Source organism: Stomoxys calcitrans, chromosome 3 (assembly GCF_963082655.1).
Source record: "Stomoxys calcitrans chromosome 3, idStoCalc2.1, whole genome shotgun sequence".
Taxonomy (NCBI): Eukaryota; Metazoa; Arthropoda; class Insecta; order Diptera; family Muscidae; genus Stomoxys; species Stomoxys calcitrans.
The window spans coordinates 128,174,654-128,188,624 of record NC_081554.1 but is presented as its reverse complement, the minus strand read 5'-3'; the positions used below and the strand labels follow the sequence as shown (position 1 = coordinate 128,188,624).

General features: G+C 38.5%; 1 protein-coding gene and 1 long non-coding RNA gene across 2 annotated transcripts; one reads left to right on the top strand and one right to left on the bottom strand.

The window, feature by feature from the left end:
• The first annotated feature begins 564 nt into the window (after positions 1-564).
• LOC106090747 (uncharacterized) lies at positions 565-13,671 on the top strand. The gene is made up of 2 exons (XM_013257034.2): positions 565-2,843; positions 11,867-13,671. The coding sequence occupies exons 1-2, from the start codon at positions 737-739 to the stop codon at positions 13,462-13,464; spliced, it is 3,705 nt and encodes a 1,234-aa protein (XP_013112488.2). The 5' UTR covers positions 565-736; the 3' UTR covers positions 13,465-13,671.
• Positions 3,142-4,143, bottom strand: LOC131995964 (uncharacterized). Its single transcript, XR_009397717.1, has 2 exons — positions 3,980-4,143; positions 3,142-3,507 (listed from the first exon to the last, which is right to left on the bottom strand). It is a non-coding gene; the product is annotated as an uncharacterized LOC131995964 (long non-coding RNA).
• Positions 13,672-13,971: the final 300 nt, after the last annotated feature.

Sequence of the window (13,971 nt, the reverse complement as noted above, 5' to 3'; positions counted from 1 at the left end):
TGTGGTCCTCACAGCTACCCCGTGCCGGTATTTTTAGTTATTTGAAGCCTAAAAATAGTGAATCGAGTCACTCATTTGAGTGACACAAAGTTAGTGTGATAGGCAGTAAGTTTTGTGAATACCGGTGAAAAAAATTAGCGGCAGAACATTAAGTTGGCGAAACGGCTAGATTGGTACATAAAAAACCAAATATTTGATCATTTTAGAAAATATCTAATTTTCAGTCAAAAAAATTTAGTTGGGACAAGCAGCGAATACTAATTTTTTTGCCTTGCTGTTCAAAACGACTCGCTTTGCCAATAGAACTTTTGAAGTATACTGCAAGGAAAACAAGTTTTCCATGAATTATACCGGAAAAAAAGGGTCATCGATAATAGCTTTGGCCTGAACGCCATTACGTAATTATTTCCCAAAAATGGTAACTAACTGGGCGGTTGATGGTAATTTAGAATGGTTCACGTACAAACCCAATGCATTAGGAGCCGTGACAGTTGGCCCTACTGTCAATGAAAAATTGCACCAGCTGATTGCGTGTCACAACATTGTTAGTGTAAACCTTCACAACACACCAAACATTTGATAAATAAAGCAAATCAAATATAAAATAATTAACAAATCTTAATTGTTTGGAATTGCGTGAAAATTCAAACCTTTTTAGTCCAGTCACACCAAGTCTACAGGTGTGTCCGGCAGAGTAACGAAAAGAAGGCAGCAGTTATCGGTTAATGGTGGTGTCATGTTCAGTGGACAGTCATCATCACCTAGGAAACGTAAACATAGCGAATACCATGATCCGGACTACCCTAAAGATCAGCCGCCCCCATATGTTGACGAATCACCAATCGCAGTTAAATCAGGCGATAGCAAGAGACCTAAAGTACAGAGCGCTTTAGAGGGCAACAATGATGCACAAAATAACGAATACTTGCACAAGGTGCAAGAAATCATTGAAAAAGAGTTTAACACTGAACTGGTATTCAAGCAGAAACAACTATTAGAAATCGATGAACGCCTTGCAAAGGCTCGCCATATGTTGGATAAACTGCGCTACACTTTGGTTTCATCGTATTATAAAAAGCAGGACTTACCACTGGCAGCGGTGACCACGTCGGCTGTTAGGGGTGTTCAAACTCTTTTCACAAGAGAGGACAAGGGCCCTCAAATGCAAATACATCCTTCATTGAAAAAGCTAATAGGAAAGAAGCCCAAAGATTTGTCGGATGTTATTCGCTCTTGTCCAAAAAGGACAGCGGCGCAAAATGCCGTTCAGACTATAAGGGCGAAGTCGGAAGTTCAAAAGAGGGAGGAGAGGAAACTTAAACAAATTATTAAAGGGCAAGGCATTGTCATTGACCATTCAATAGATGAGGATCCGCGTACAGACATTGCAGCTCTGATAAATGCAGCTCAAGTGCACAAGACGCCAAAAGCAGTTACTCAGCCCCACACGAACATTGCCAAATCGACAACAACAAATCAGCCACATGGGAAGCCCTTGAATGCCTCTCGTTTAAATAATAAAATAAAACATTTGATTGTGGTAGGTAACACTTCAAAGTTCATTGGCACAGAACAAGAGAGGGATCCCCGAAATAAGGCGCAAATTCTAACTCACAAATGGTTGGTTTATGTGCAAGCAAAGGACACGGCAGTGCCTATCGAGAAATATGTAAGAAAAGTAAGATTTAATTTGCACCATTCGTATCGTCCCAACGACGTGGTGGATGTTCAAGAACCACCTTTTCAAGTAGCCCGAAGAGGTTGGGGAGAATTCCCCATAAGAGTTCAGTTATATTTTCATTCAGAATACAACCAGAAACCAGTACAACTGTTGCACACAGTTGTTTTGGACAAATCCCATACAGGAATACAAACATTAGGAGCAGAAACTTTACTGGAGGTTTGGCTAAGAAACGTTGAAATCCCGCACGAAGTTGTGACCAATAAGATCGATACACCAAAAACAGAAGTGGTAAAGGTCTCTGAAACAGCTAAAAATACTCAAGTATCTACTTCCGAGGAATTAGTCGACGATAACTTGTTGGAATTTCTTAACAAAATAGAAGCAAGTCAAAATTCTATAAGTGCCGATATTGAAAAAATTCAACCAACATTTGTAATTCCTGAACCCCTGGAAAATAAGAGTCCACAAAAGTTGCCATCTCCTTCCAAACTTGTTCCGAAGTCTCCCACAAAAACACTGACGGAGATAAATAAGAAGCACATAGTTTCCAGTACAAATTCGGAAGTGTTAAACACAAATTTCGACAAGTTGGAAAGTATTACAAGAAATCAGTGCAGTTTGAAAGTTACTGCAATACAAACGGCTACAACAGCTACCCAAATTAAAATTATAAATACCGTCAATAGACCCTTTGTTGTACCTAAAATATTGCCTCTAAACGCAACTTTTGTCGTCTCTAATGCACGCCCTGTTGTGGGTCACAATACGGTAACATTAGGCAAAACATCCATTACGTTTAACAAAGGCGGCAAACTTGTAATGCCTTCGAATCCAGTAGCATCTGCGGTAAAAAGAACTATACTGCCGGTCACAAAGTGCGTAACAAACACAACAAATACATATACAACGCCTGTGGCTTCTCCAACCTGTGTTGCAACTATTGGAAATGCTTTACCCATTGTTAAGAACAATGAACCAAAACAAATACTACAAAAGAAATTAGTCCAATTGGTCGACTCCACGGGAAAAGTAAAATATATGCAAATGCTGGTGGCTGCATCATCTGTAGCAACGTCAACTTTAAACGAAACACTATCCGTGTCATCTATGGCGCCCAAACTTTCTACTGTTGGATCGACTAGTATGAGACCCTCTTCGGGTATGTATTTTCCTTTTTTTTCTTTATTACAAAAAACCTTCAATTCTCTAATTTTGGTTAATCTTTGTTTGTTAATAGACAAAGTCAATTTTTTAACTTTAGATCCTAGGTCTGTGTTCAACCCACAATACCTTATTAGTAAGCAAAAAACGTTAACAAACATGCCATGATGGCGTATAAAAGATATTAGGTATATATTTTTTATACCCATTTTAAGTCTATTTAGCCATGTCCTTCCTTCCTGCTGTCCGTCCGTCTGTTGAAATCACGATAGCGGTCAAACGCGTAGAGCTGCACGAAATTTTGCACAGATACTTTTTATTGATGTAATTCGTTGGGGATTGCCAATGGGCCATATCGGTACATATTTGGATATAGCTCAAACATAAAGCTTGAGCTTCTAGAAGTAGGAGATTGGGGATTACAAATGGGCCATATCGGTTCAGATTATGATATAGCTCCCATATAAAGTGGTCCTTCGATTTCTTGAGCTCCTAAAAACTGCAATTATTAACCGATTGCGCTGAAATGTTCCGTTACGGCTTCCAACAATCGCACCAAATATTGTCTGAATCGGTCTATAACCTGACATAGTTCCCATTTAAACCGATCTCCCGATTTGACATATTGACCTCAGGCTCGAGCGCCACCAAAAAGGTTTTGTCTGAAGAAAAAATTTAAATAAAATTTATTCGAAACAAAAAATTTCAGTAACATTTTTTTAAAATGACAAGATTTAATATTTATAATATACTACAAAGATGAAATTTTGCTGAGGCCAGGGCCGCCATAAAATTATTTTTCTTAAGGATACAATTGTGATGAAATTCTTAGTAAAAACTAAATTTTAATAAATTTTTTTCTAGACAAATTTTAATGAAATTTTTTCTAAGATAAAATTTCAGCGTAACATTTTCTAATGACAAAACGTAATCATGGCCCGGAACCCTCTCGAATTTATTTTTAAAGACAAGATGTCTTTAAAATTTTTTCTAGTGACAACATTTTAATTAAATTTTTTTCGAAATATAACATTCTTATGGAAAAATCTCAATAAAATATTTCTAATGACTAAATTTTAATGAACGTTTTTAAGGACTAAATTTCAGCGAAAAACTCTCTAAAGACCACCTTACCTCGAGATTATTTTCTAAATCCAAAATTTCATTGAAAATTTGCATTTTGCGATACAATTTGCTTATTATTACAAAAATGTCCTAAATTTTTTTATCGACAAATTTCAATAAATATTTTTAAAGACAAAATTTCAACCCATTACGCCTGACCCTCGACTCCGTTGTCCGATATTGATGAATTTTTATATATTCACAATTTAGAGAATTAATATTGACGTAGGAATTTTCTTAAATTCTTTTAAATATTATTAATTTTAAAAACAAAAAAAATATATCTTTTTATTTCCTAAGGCTTACAACAAAAAAAAAATCATTTTCTTAATATTTTATGACCATTTAGCGAAGTCAGCTGGATTTAATGATTTTGGCATAAAACAGCACATGCTGTCAAAAGAAGTAGTTTTATTGCCGTTAATTTATTTTTTTTTTAATATAGAAACCATCAAATGCAATAAGACATTAAAACAGATTCTCACTCCTAATAATTTTGAGAAATTTTTTCTTTTGATTTTTGGAAAAAATTATCGACTTTCGAGAATCCAATTTTCACCCAAAACATGACGGGAAAAATTGTTGTAACTCGTTCCAGCCGTCCACTTGACGATACCTCTTTCCTAACTCGTGCTACAATTTTTTTAAAGCAGCTCTATTCTTCGGTATTTTTCGACGTTAATGGGTCAATGTAATTTTTTTCAAAGACGGAATCGTAATGTAATTTTTTCAAAAGATAAAATTAATGTGATTGTTTAAAACGAAAAAAATGATTAAAAGTTTCTTTAAGCCGAAATCTACATGGAATTTTCTTGCTAAATGTTTGTTTTTACAAAAATTGTTCGGAAAGACAAACATTTAACAAAAAATTTCTATATGAATTTTCTTTTAATTCACGTTTTATTATTTTAACTGTTTTTTTTTTCCGAAGAAAAATATTATTTAAAAAATGTCTCTAAGAGAAATATTTTCCTCGTTAGTCTGAAAAACTTTTAAAATGAATAATTAGTAATTTTTCGTTTTGTTTCTCTTTCGAAGATTTTATTAATGGAAAAAGAAAGCCAGAGACCACAGCACAGACCTACCACCATGGGACGCGTTTTAGTTATTTGGTTAGAATAGCTCATCGCCCTTGTTTGGTGTGGAGGCTTCAAGGGCAATGGATTGGTAGGTCGTACTTAAACCGAATATACCGCGAAAACGTGTCTACGATGTGAGCACGACACTAACACAAGTCTTTAGTGGTAGACTTTTTTTCTTTACGACTACTTACCTTCTATGGCATTCGCTCGTCATTTGTGTGCATCTTTTGGAAGTAGTATTATTGGCTTTGAACGCTGGACAACGGCAACGGCTCTGCTGCTGCTCCGTATGCCCAGTTTCGGATCCCGTCTGTGCTCTGCCGAATTTTTATTTTCAAGTTTTTGTTTTGCCTCCTAGGAAGATCATTTAATTTCACAATTCTTCGATTTGTTTCCCTTTTGGGACGAGCTCAATGATCCGGGATTCGAATGACTGGGATACGAATATGTGCACACGAAGCAGCAGCAAGAGCCGTTGCTGTTGTCGAGCGTTCAAAGCCATAAATACAACTTCCAAAAGATATTCGCGAAGACAACCACCTTTTGAAGGTATTGAAAAATTAGGATCGGTCTATAAATAGTGTGTTGGCAATCAGTGCAAAATTCAGCTTTGACTTTATGACCAAATATCACCGTCGATGGGTCAGTACCTGTACCGCAATCCCATGACAGCCGGTTGTACGTACCGGATTGACCGGATGGAGTCCTTCATCGGCAAGAGCTGCCGCCTCAGTGTACAACACAATGCTACAATAACAACTTGCAACAAATAGGGACCACAATTTTCAAAAAAAAAAGTAATAGAAGAATTTTGGCAATTTTCGATTTTGAAAAAATGTGGGGTGCACGTCTTTTAGGAGAATCCATGGTTGTGGGTTCCCATTATTCAGACCAGCCGCACGTAGCATGCTTTTACTTGTTTTAAATCGTTTTAAATCTATTAGTCGTCATGGATGGTCCCTGCGATAACAGCCCAAAAGTTATTGCTAAGACAGCATGTATTTATGTCTTCGCACTGGTAGGATCTTTGGCTCCTGATGGAGTTGGTCGACATGAGAACAAAGGAGACAGCCTGCCGCAGTTCGAAGGGCGGCATTCCAACAGATCTGAATGTTATTCCACTGCGTGTCACAGAGCTGACGAGGCCACACTGGTGCTGCATAACTTACCACAGACGGGCCAATTGCTTTGTACGTGATCAACAAGGATTCTTTGTCAGCAGCCCAAGTGCTGCCGGCAAGTGGTTTCAGGACCTTGTTTCAACTTTTGAGTTTATCGCAAATTGCTGTGGCATGTGGGGAGAATGTGTAAGAATGTCAAATGTGACGCCAAGTATTTTGGGACACTTGATGGCCGAAATCATTTCTCCATCGACCATCACTTTCAGCTTAGTATTCTCCTCACGCGGCTGAAGATTTGGTGGCAGATATCTTCAGATTTCTGGCAGCGAAACATGAGGCAATTTCGTTGAGGTAGACGTTCCTATCGCAGATGTCATCAATGGGTGGGGGGCCTGGTGACATCATCGTACAATCGTCCGCATATGATACGATCTCTATGCCGTCTGGAGGGGGTGGAATGGAGGATAGGTAGAGGTTAAACAGTGCCGGAGATATCACCCCACCTTGGGGAACTCCCTGTTTCACTCTACGGTGTTTCGACTGCTTATCCCTAAATTCCACAAATGACTGGCGACCACACAGATAATTCGCGACCCATCGTTTCAGGCCTGGCTGGAGGGACGTGTTGGCGATGTCCTCAAATAATTTGTCATGGTTGACCGTGTCGAATGCCTTCGATAGATTCAGTGCTACGAGGACAGTCCTATCACATGGCCTGGGATGATTGAAGCCACGGCAAATGTGTGTGGTAATGGCATGCAAAGCTGTTGTTGTGCTGTGCAGTCTCCGAAATCCATGTTGATGCTCGGCGAATGGAAATTCTCCTACGAGGCTCGGGAGGAGTAATGCCTCAAGCGTCTTTGCCACTGGTGAGAGAAGGGAGATCGATCTGTACGACTCCCCCAAACTCGGGTCTTTTCCAGGCTTCAGTAGCGGGATCACTCTGACCATTTTCCAGACATCGGGAACTATAAGAGTGATCAATGACAGGTTGAGGACAGTGGTAAGGTACTTAATTCCAGGTGAATCCAGATTCTTCAGCATCAATGTAGAGATTCCGTCGGGGCCTAACGCCTTGGAGGATTTGGCGCCACGGATGACATTCGTAACTTCGCCCACGGTAAATTGTGATGGCTGTTCACCGGCTCGGATACCACGAATGGCTCTCCTCCTTGCCCTGTCTCTCTCGGGATGCACAATAAATTCACGGTTGAACAACCTGGGGCATCTCTTCGGATCAGTCACGGTTATCTCGCCAAAAGTGACTGAGGTCCTGTCGTCCCGTCTACCGGGGTTCGAGAGTGACTTAACAGTGGTCCACAGTTTGCCTACACCGGCGCCTAAGTTACATTGCTCCAAGTGTTCCAGCCACAAATTCCGCTAATGTTCGTTGACTACCCTGTTTATTTCCAGATTCAGCTCGCTGTTGTGGGGTCCATATAACGAATCCCATCACGCTCGTCTGCTAGGACCACTGCCTGCGTCGGGAAATTGGCCTTCACTTGGGGTATTCGACCGCCTGGTATAAAAAGAACGGCGGCTGCGTTAATAATGTTTCAGAATTTCCTCTCGACAACTAGCACTTTCGAAGCCGGCCCAATCAGACTTCTTCTGATTGATAAACGTCGGCGTTCAGAGGTTATGAAGTCGGGTGGTCGGTTGATGATGAGAATTATGGGGAGGTGGTCTGATCCCAAAGAAATGGCGGCTTGCCAGCATACGTCACCCAGCAGATCAAGAGATGCAATGGAAATGTCTGGCAAACTGCTACACCTTCTCGTAATCCTAGTGGGGGAATCCTTATTCGCCGCGCAAAACGTGGAGCCTTCAATCTCCTCTGCCTAAACTATGAAATGTGATGCGCATTTAAGTCTCCTTGAACTAGACGATTATGGCCAGATAGTAGACCACTTATGACGGGCTTGTAAGCTTGGTCATTAATTGGGACACAGCTACCAACCGGCGGTATGTATATATAGCTCTATCCGGGCCACTGCATTGAATGGTGTATCACGAAGGTCAACCCCTTCCATTTCTTAAACGATCCTTACTTAGCACATTGTATCCGTCACAACGTGCAAGCTGTAGGTGTTGGTCAACTTCGTTTCCTGGATCGCTGCAACCAATATGTTCTTCCCATTCATAAAAACCACTATCTCGTCGATCTTTATTCGGAGACCGTTGCAATTCAATTGCTAAAATGTTATACTTCCCGACACTGGTCTGGCAATATTGGGGCTGGGATACTGCCGTGGCGTATATTGCCGTACTGGAGAGTCCGACGACGAGGACGCAGAAGGCGATGACGAAGACGCTTGTGACCTACTGCTGTCTATGTTCGCCAAGCACCTAGCAACATATTCAGTCTGATTATACTCCCGTAGTGAAGCAAGATCGAAAATGTACCCATTCCATGCACCGGTTATACCTCACCGATACAGATCTATGATGGAAGCGGTTCTGGCAAACCGAACAGAACAAGGGTCCTGGGTTCTTTTCAATCCCGGCATGGAGAAGGCACTCCTGGATAAGCCTCTCCCATGACGCAAAAAGGACGAACACGTACACTGAGGCGGCAGACCTTGCCGATGATGTTTCCATCAGGTCCATCCGGTGCGTACAACTGGCTGCCATGGGATTGAACAGATAGTGAAATGGGTATCCGGATAAAAACCCTTGCACTATTTTAATATTTACCGGATAATAAATACCCTTGCACTATATTAATATTTACCGATTTCGCGTTAGAGTACAGTAGAGTTCTGTCTGACATGTCCACATGTGAAATTTAATGATCTTCTCCCTAATAAACAAAAAACTTGAAATTAAATATTTAATAATGGATGAAAAACTACTCGTTGAGACAGCTAAAATGAAAAATCAATAATAATACTAATAATAAATTACATGAAAAACTTGACTTGATGAATGATTGACTGCATGTGTTTCAAAATTTTGTTTTGTTGTTTAAATTTTGTCTTAAAAATTTTTTTTGAAATTTTGTCTTTGTAAAACTTAATTGAAATTTTGTCTACAAAGTTTTGTCTTTAGACAATACAAATTTCATTAACATTTTAACATGGGGAAAAAATTTCATTGATATTAGACAAAAAAATTATTTAAATCTTGCAAAAGAAAAAAATTTTGTGCCTTTAAAAAATTTAATTTTGAGGGGCCTAGCGCTTTTGCCAAATTTCGTCGTTGGAGAATTTTTTAATAAAATTTTGTCTGTTGAGAAAATTTCATTGAAATTTTGTGTGTACAAAAAATTTCATTTCAGTTGTGCCTTAAGAAAAAATTACATACAAATTTAGTCTTTTGTAAAAATATTTTCGATGAGGCCCGGGCCTGGGCCAAAATGTTGGTCTCTTTGAATATTTCATTAAAATTTGTGTTAAGAGAACACTTCATTGAAATTTTGTCTTTAGGAAAATCATTTTTGGAAAATGTGTGAATCAGAGGAACGGCAAGCCGCAAACAGTGTAGGCTGCAATATGCTCACATTGGAAACATACTCTTTTAGGAATCGACGATTGTTTGAGTAGCAGTTGGGCAAGTGTGTTTTTTTGTAATAGTGGGATGTCTTCTTTTGGCAGAAATATATGAAGATGAGTTTGTTTTCTTTCTTGCTGCGCTGCAAAAGGAAAATACTCTTAACCTTAACATTTTCGACAGGTGTTGCGTTTTCGCATCAGTGACTTGGCAAACATTTACATGTATTGGATGTATGTTACTAACTCAAAAAATTTTTACGGATTGCTCAGACTGCAAATTAATATGGAAATAATAATTTTCAAAAAAATCTTGAACATTTTTATTATAACTTTTCGTAAAATAAAAAAAAATGAAAATTTCACACGTCCTCCTTAACCCCATTTTCTAAACGCCACATCTCGGAGATGGGTGCACCGATTAAAATTAAAATTTTGTATGTCACCTTATGGTACGCCAAAAACAGATATTGGTATAAAATTTTGGGTTCAAATAATCTGCGGGGATGCACCATCCCAAACCCCACCGGAATGGACAGGTTTACCGATTGGGAAAATATGGGTATTAAATGAAGGGTATTTAAGAATAGAGTACGAACTTGGTATAAAAATGTTATCCTATTTGCCGTCCCCATTGCCAAAAGCACCACTCAGCAGGACACTCGATTTGGGCAATATGGGTATCAAAGGTATTTAAAAGTAGAGTACAAATCTGATATAGAAATGTATTCTGGTGTCTGGGGGCATTTGCACATCCCAAAAATCCTCAGCAGAACATATTTGCCGATTGGGATGATATGGCACTCAAATCAAGGTATTTGGGAGTTATATATATATATGGTATTCACAATTACAATCCCATGGCAGCCGGTTGTACGTACCGGATTGACCAGATGGAATCCTCCATCGGCAAGGGCTGCCGTCTCGGTGTAAAACACACTGCTACAACAACAACAATTAACAAATCGCAATATCAAAAGTGGAAAATATGGGACTTCAATGAAAGCTATTCGAGAGTAGAGTACGAATATGCACATCGAATATTAAAAATTGGGTGTAATTACCAAGGTGACCGCCCCAAAACCGTCCAGCCAGACCCACTCGACTCAGACCCAGATCCCTGTGGACGCACCCCATCTTAGTCGCAAACACTCAACAGAATCAAGCGGACGAAATATAGAACACAACAATCTGCTACAACAATAACAACCACGTGCAAAATTTCAGCTGAATCGGATAAGAATTGCACCCTCTATAAGCTCAAGAAGTCAGGACCCAAGATTGCTTAATATGGCAGCTATATAAAAACATGGGCCAATTTGGCCCATTTACAATCCCAACCGATCTAAAGGGTGATTTTTTTGAGGTTAGGATTTTCATGCATTAGTATTTGACAGATCACGTGGGATTTCAGATATGGTGTCAAAGAGAAAGATGCTCAGTATGCTTTGACATTTCATCATGAATAGACTTACTAACGAGCAACGCTTGCAAATCATTGAATTTTATTACCAAAATCAGTGTTCGGTTCGAAATGTGTTCATTCACCGTAACGTTGCGTCAATGATTTGCAAGCGTTGCTCGTTAGTAAGTCTATTCATGATCATCTTTCTCTTTGACACCATGTCTGAAATCCCACGTGATCTGTCAAATACTAATGCATGAAAATCCTAACCTCAAAAAAATCACCCTTTACAATAATAAGAAGTATTTGTGCAAAATTTCAAGCGCCTAGCTTTACTCCTTCTAAAGTTAGGGTGCTTTTGGCAGATGGTCGGACGGACATGGCTAGATCGATTTATGAGGTCTTAGACGAATAGTTAGTATAGTTAGTTAGTATACCTCCATCCTATAGTGGAGGGTATAAAAATGTTTGATTCAATCAATTCTTTAATTGAAAATATTCTTTTTTTCAAATACAAAAAAAAAATCTCGTGATATTTTTTTCTGGGTAGAAACAGAGAACGCTACGCAGCCGCAATATATCCGATTGAATTATTTCAAGAGCGAATAAATTAAGCGCGAAGCGTGATTTACAAAAACTTTTAATTGTGACACCAAATACTTGCGATATTCCTCGCATATATACGTTTTCTTATTTATTGATATGGTAAAATTATGATTGCTAATCATTTAGAAATATTTGTCGTTCCTTTATATGAGACCAGAAAAATGAATTGTTTTTATCGTATCTCTTTCTAGTTATAAATACATCACAATCAGCCAAAGGAGGTGCCACACCCATCCAACGAGTGGCAAATGGGGCTAATAACAAGTCTACTATTAACCCTGGCGGAATTACAATGAAACCGAATATATTCAAAATAGTACCTGAGAATATGCAAACCAAACCGCGAGTCGTAACTTTTAGTACAATAACCGCTGTTTCCCCCACAACAACTGTCACAACGACGTCAGCACTACCCGCCAGTAAACCACAAACGGTGACAAAGCCAGATGCTTCAAAAATTCTCCCAAAATCCAATGGATCAGCAGCGAGAAATATCGTATTTCACAAGGAAGGCAAAGTGTACATAATCGACCCATTGCAAATGAAATTGAAGCAGCAACAAAAGAAACAAGTTTCTTTACTAAAGCCTCAAGTTAGTTTGCTGAAACAACAAAAGCAGCAACAACAGCAGACGTTGGAACAATTATATCAAGAAAAGTCTATTATAAAGCAGGTGGATCACGATTACTTGTTAAGCCCAAACAGCTTCTATAGCAATAATGCTCCTCAAATACATTTGGGTTTAAAACAACAGCGACTCATATCCTTGAATTCTTTGCAATTAATGCAAATGAAAAGGGTTTTATTCGAGAAAGGAGTCCTGAAGCAACAGTTTACGAGTATGCAAAGTGCTGTCGAGTTTGTATTGAGACGTTTACAACTAATTGCTCCCAAGGATTCTGTAAGTTCGGCATATCCTTTTATCACGCACAGCTATGCCGAGTTTCAATCCCTGACAGCCTTCAAGCAACGCTCGTACGAGTGGCTTAGGGCCAAAAATACTTCGCGAATATTGCGAAGCCACAAAGATTTACAAAACCTCAATAAGACAACACGGGAAACCTTTTGGTCAACAAAAGAAATTGCAAATTTTGCCAGACAATATGGTTATACTCCCGATATAAAATCGTTGCCCAAATTTGTGGAGAAACAGGATGGAGTCACCAATGACTTTAAACAGCTGCTTAAAGGTGAATTGAAACAAAAAGAGATTGTGCCCTGCGACACTTTAACCGACGTTCAAGACATACGGAAGTGGGCAAATACCGTTTGGCCCATATTAACTAACTATCACCATGTTGAAAATGAAAACCTGATAATCGATGTCGACAACATGAGTGAGGAGGAAAGTACTTGTCAAAAAGCTAAAAATCACTCGAAATCCCAATATACTCTGATGAAATCCCTTCCAGGTGGAAAAAGCAACCAAATTTATCTTCCAACACCGCCATATTTAGAGAATGAGTGCAATTTAGTTTCCCACATATGTAAAGATCTAAGCATAGCACTAGTGCCCGAAGAACTAGGTGCCAATGTATGGCATCCCTCTACACAAACCATTTTAGCCCATACCCTTAATTTATTTCTACAAAAAGTTATCAGAAAGTCTGTAGCATTGAAGTATCAAGAAAATGGTGGTGCAAATGAATCTTTAGGTATTATTCAGCAAGCGGATATTGCAAAAGCCTTATCACAATCAAGTGAATTTGATTTTCTTACGAATAAATACTTTGGTATAAGTTCTAAGGTAGAAAGTTCGGCGTCTACTGTTAAGGATGAAGCTTCATGACTGCCGCATTGATATATAATCGTCGGCAGCAATTTGTATTTTAGAGTTATGTAGGAACTACGTTTTACGCGAACTTTGATATTTTAATTTAATGAAAAAACAAAAACATATTTAATATTTAGGTTTGCATTAATACCGTTTAGTTACACTCTAGTGTTAAAATGGTTTTTAATATCCTTTAAGGTAGACAAAACAATCTTAGCTAAACTATATTTTACCACTGTTCTCTTCTTTTCATGTATAATATTTATGATTGTACGTAATTAGGAATATCTATTACAACCTTTGCTGTATTTTAATAAAAAACAAACAAAACATTTTACTATTTTTGTAACACAAGATATTCTGCGAAAGATTTGTTGACTTTAATTAATCCTTTGAGGGCGAATGAATTTGCACTCAATCGATGGGGAATAAAAAGGGGTATGATATTCCAACATAAATTTTGAATATATTTTTACCGTTTATTTTGTGGTAAGATGTCAAACACAAAAAACTGCAAATTTT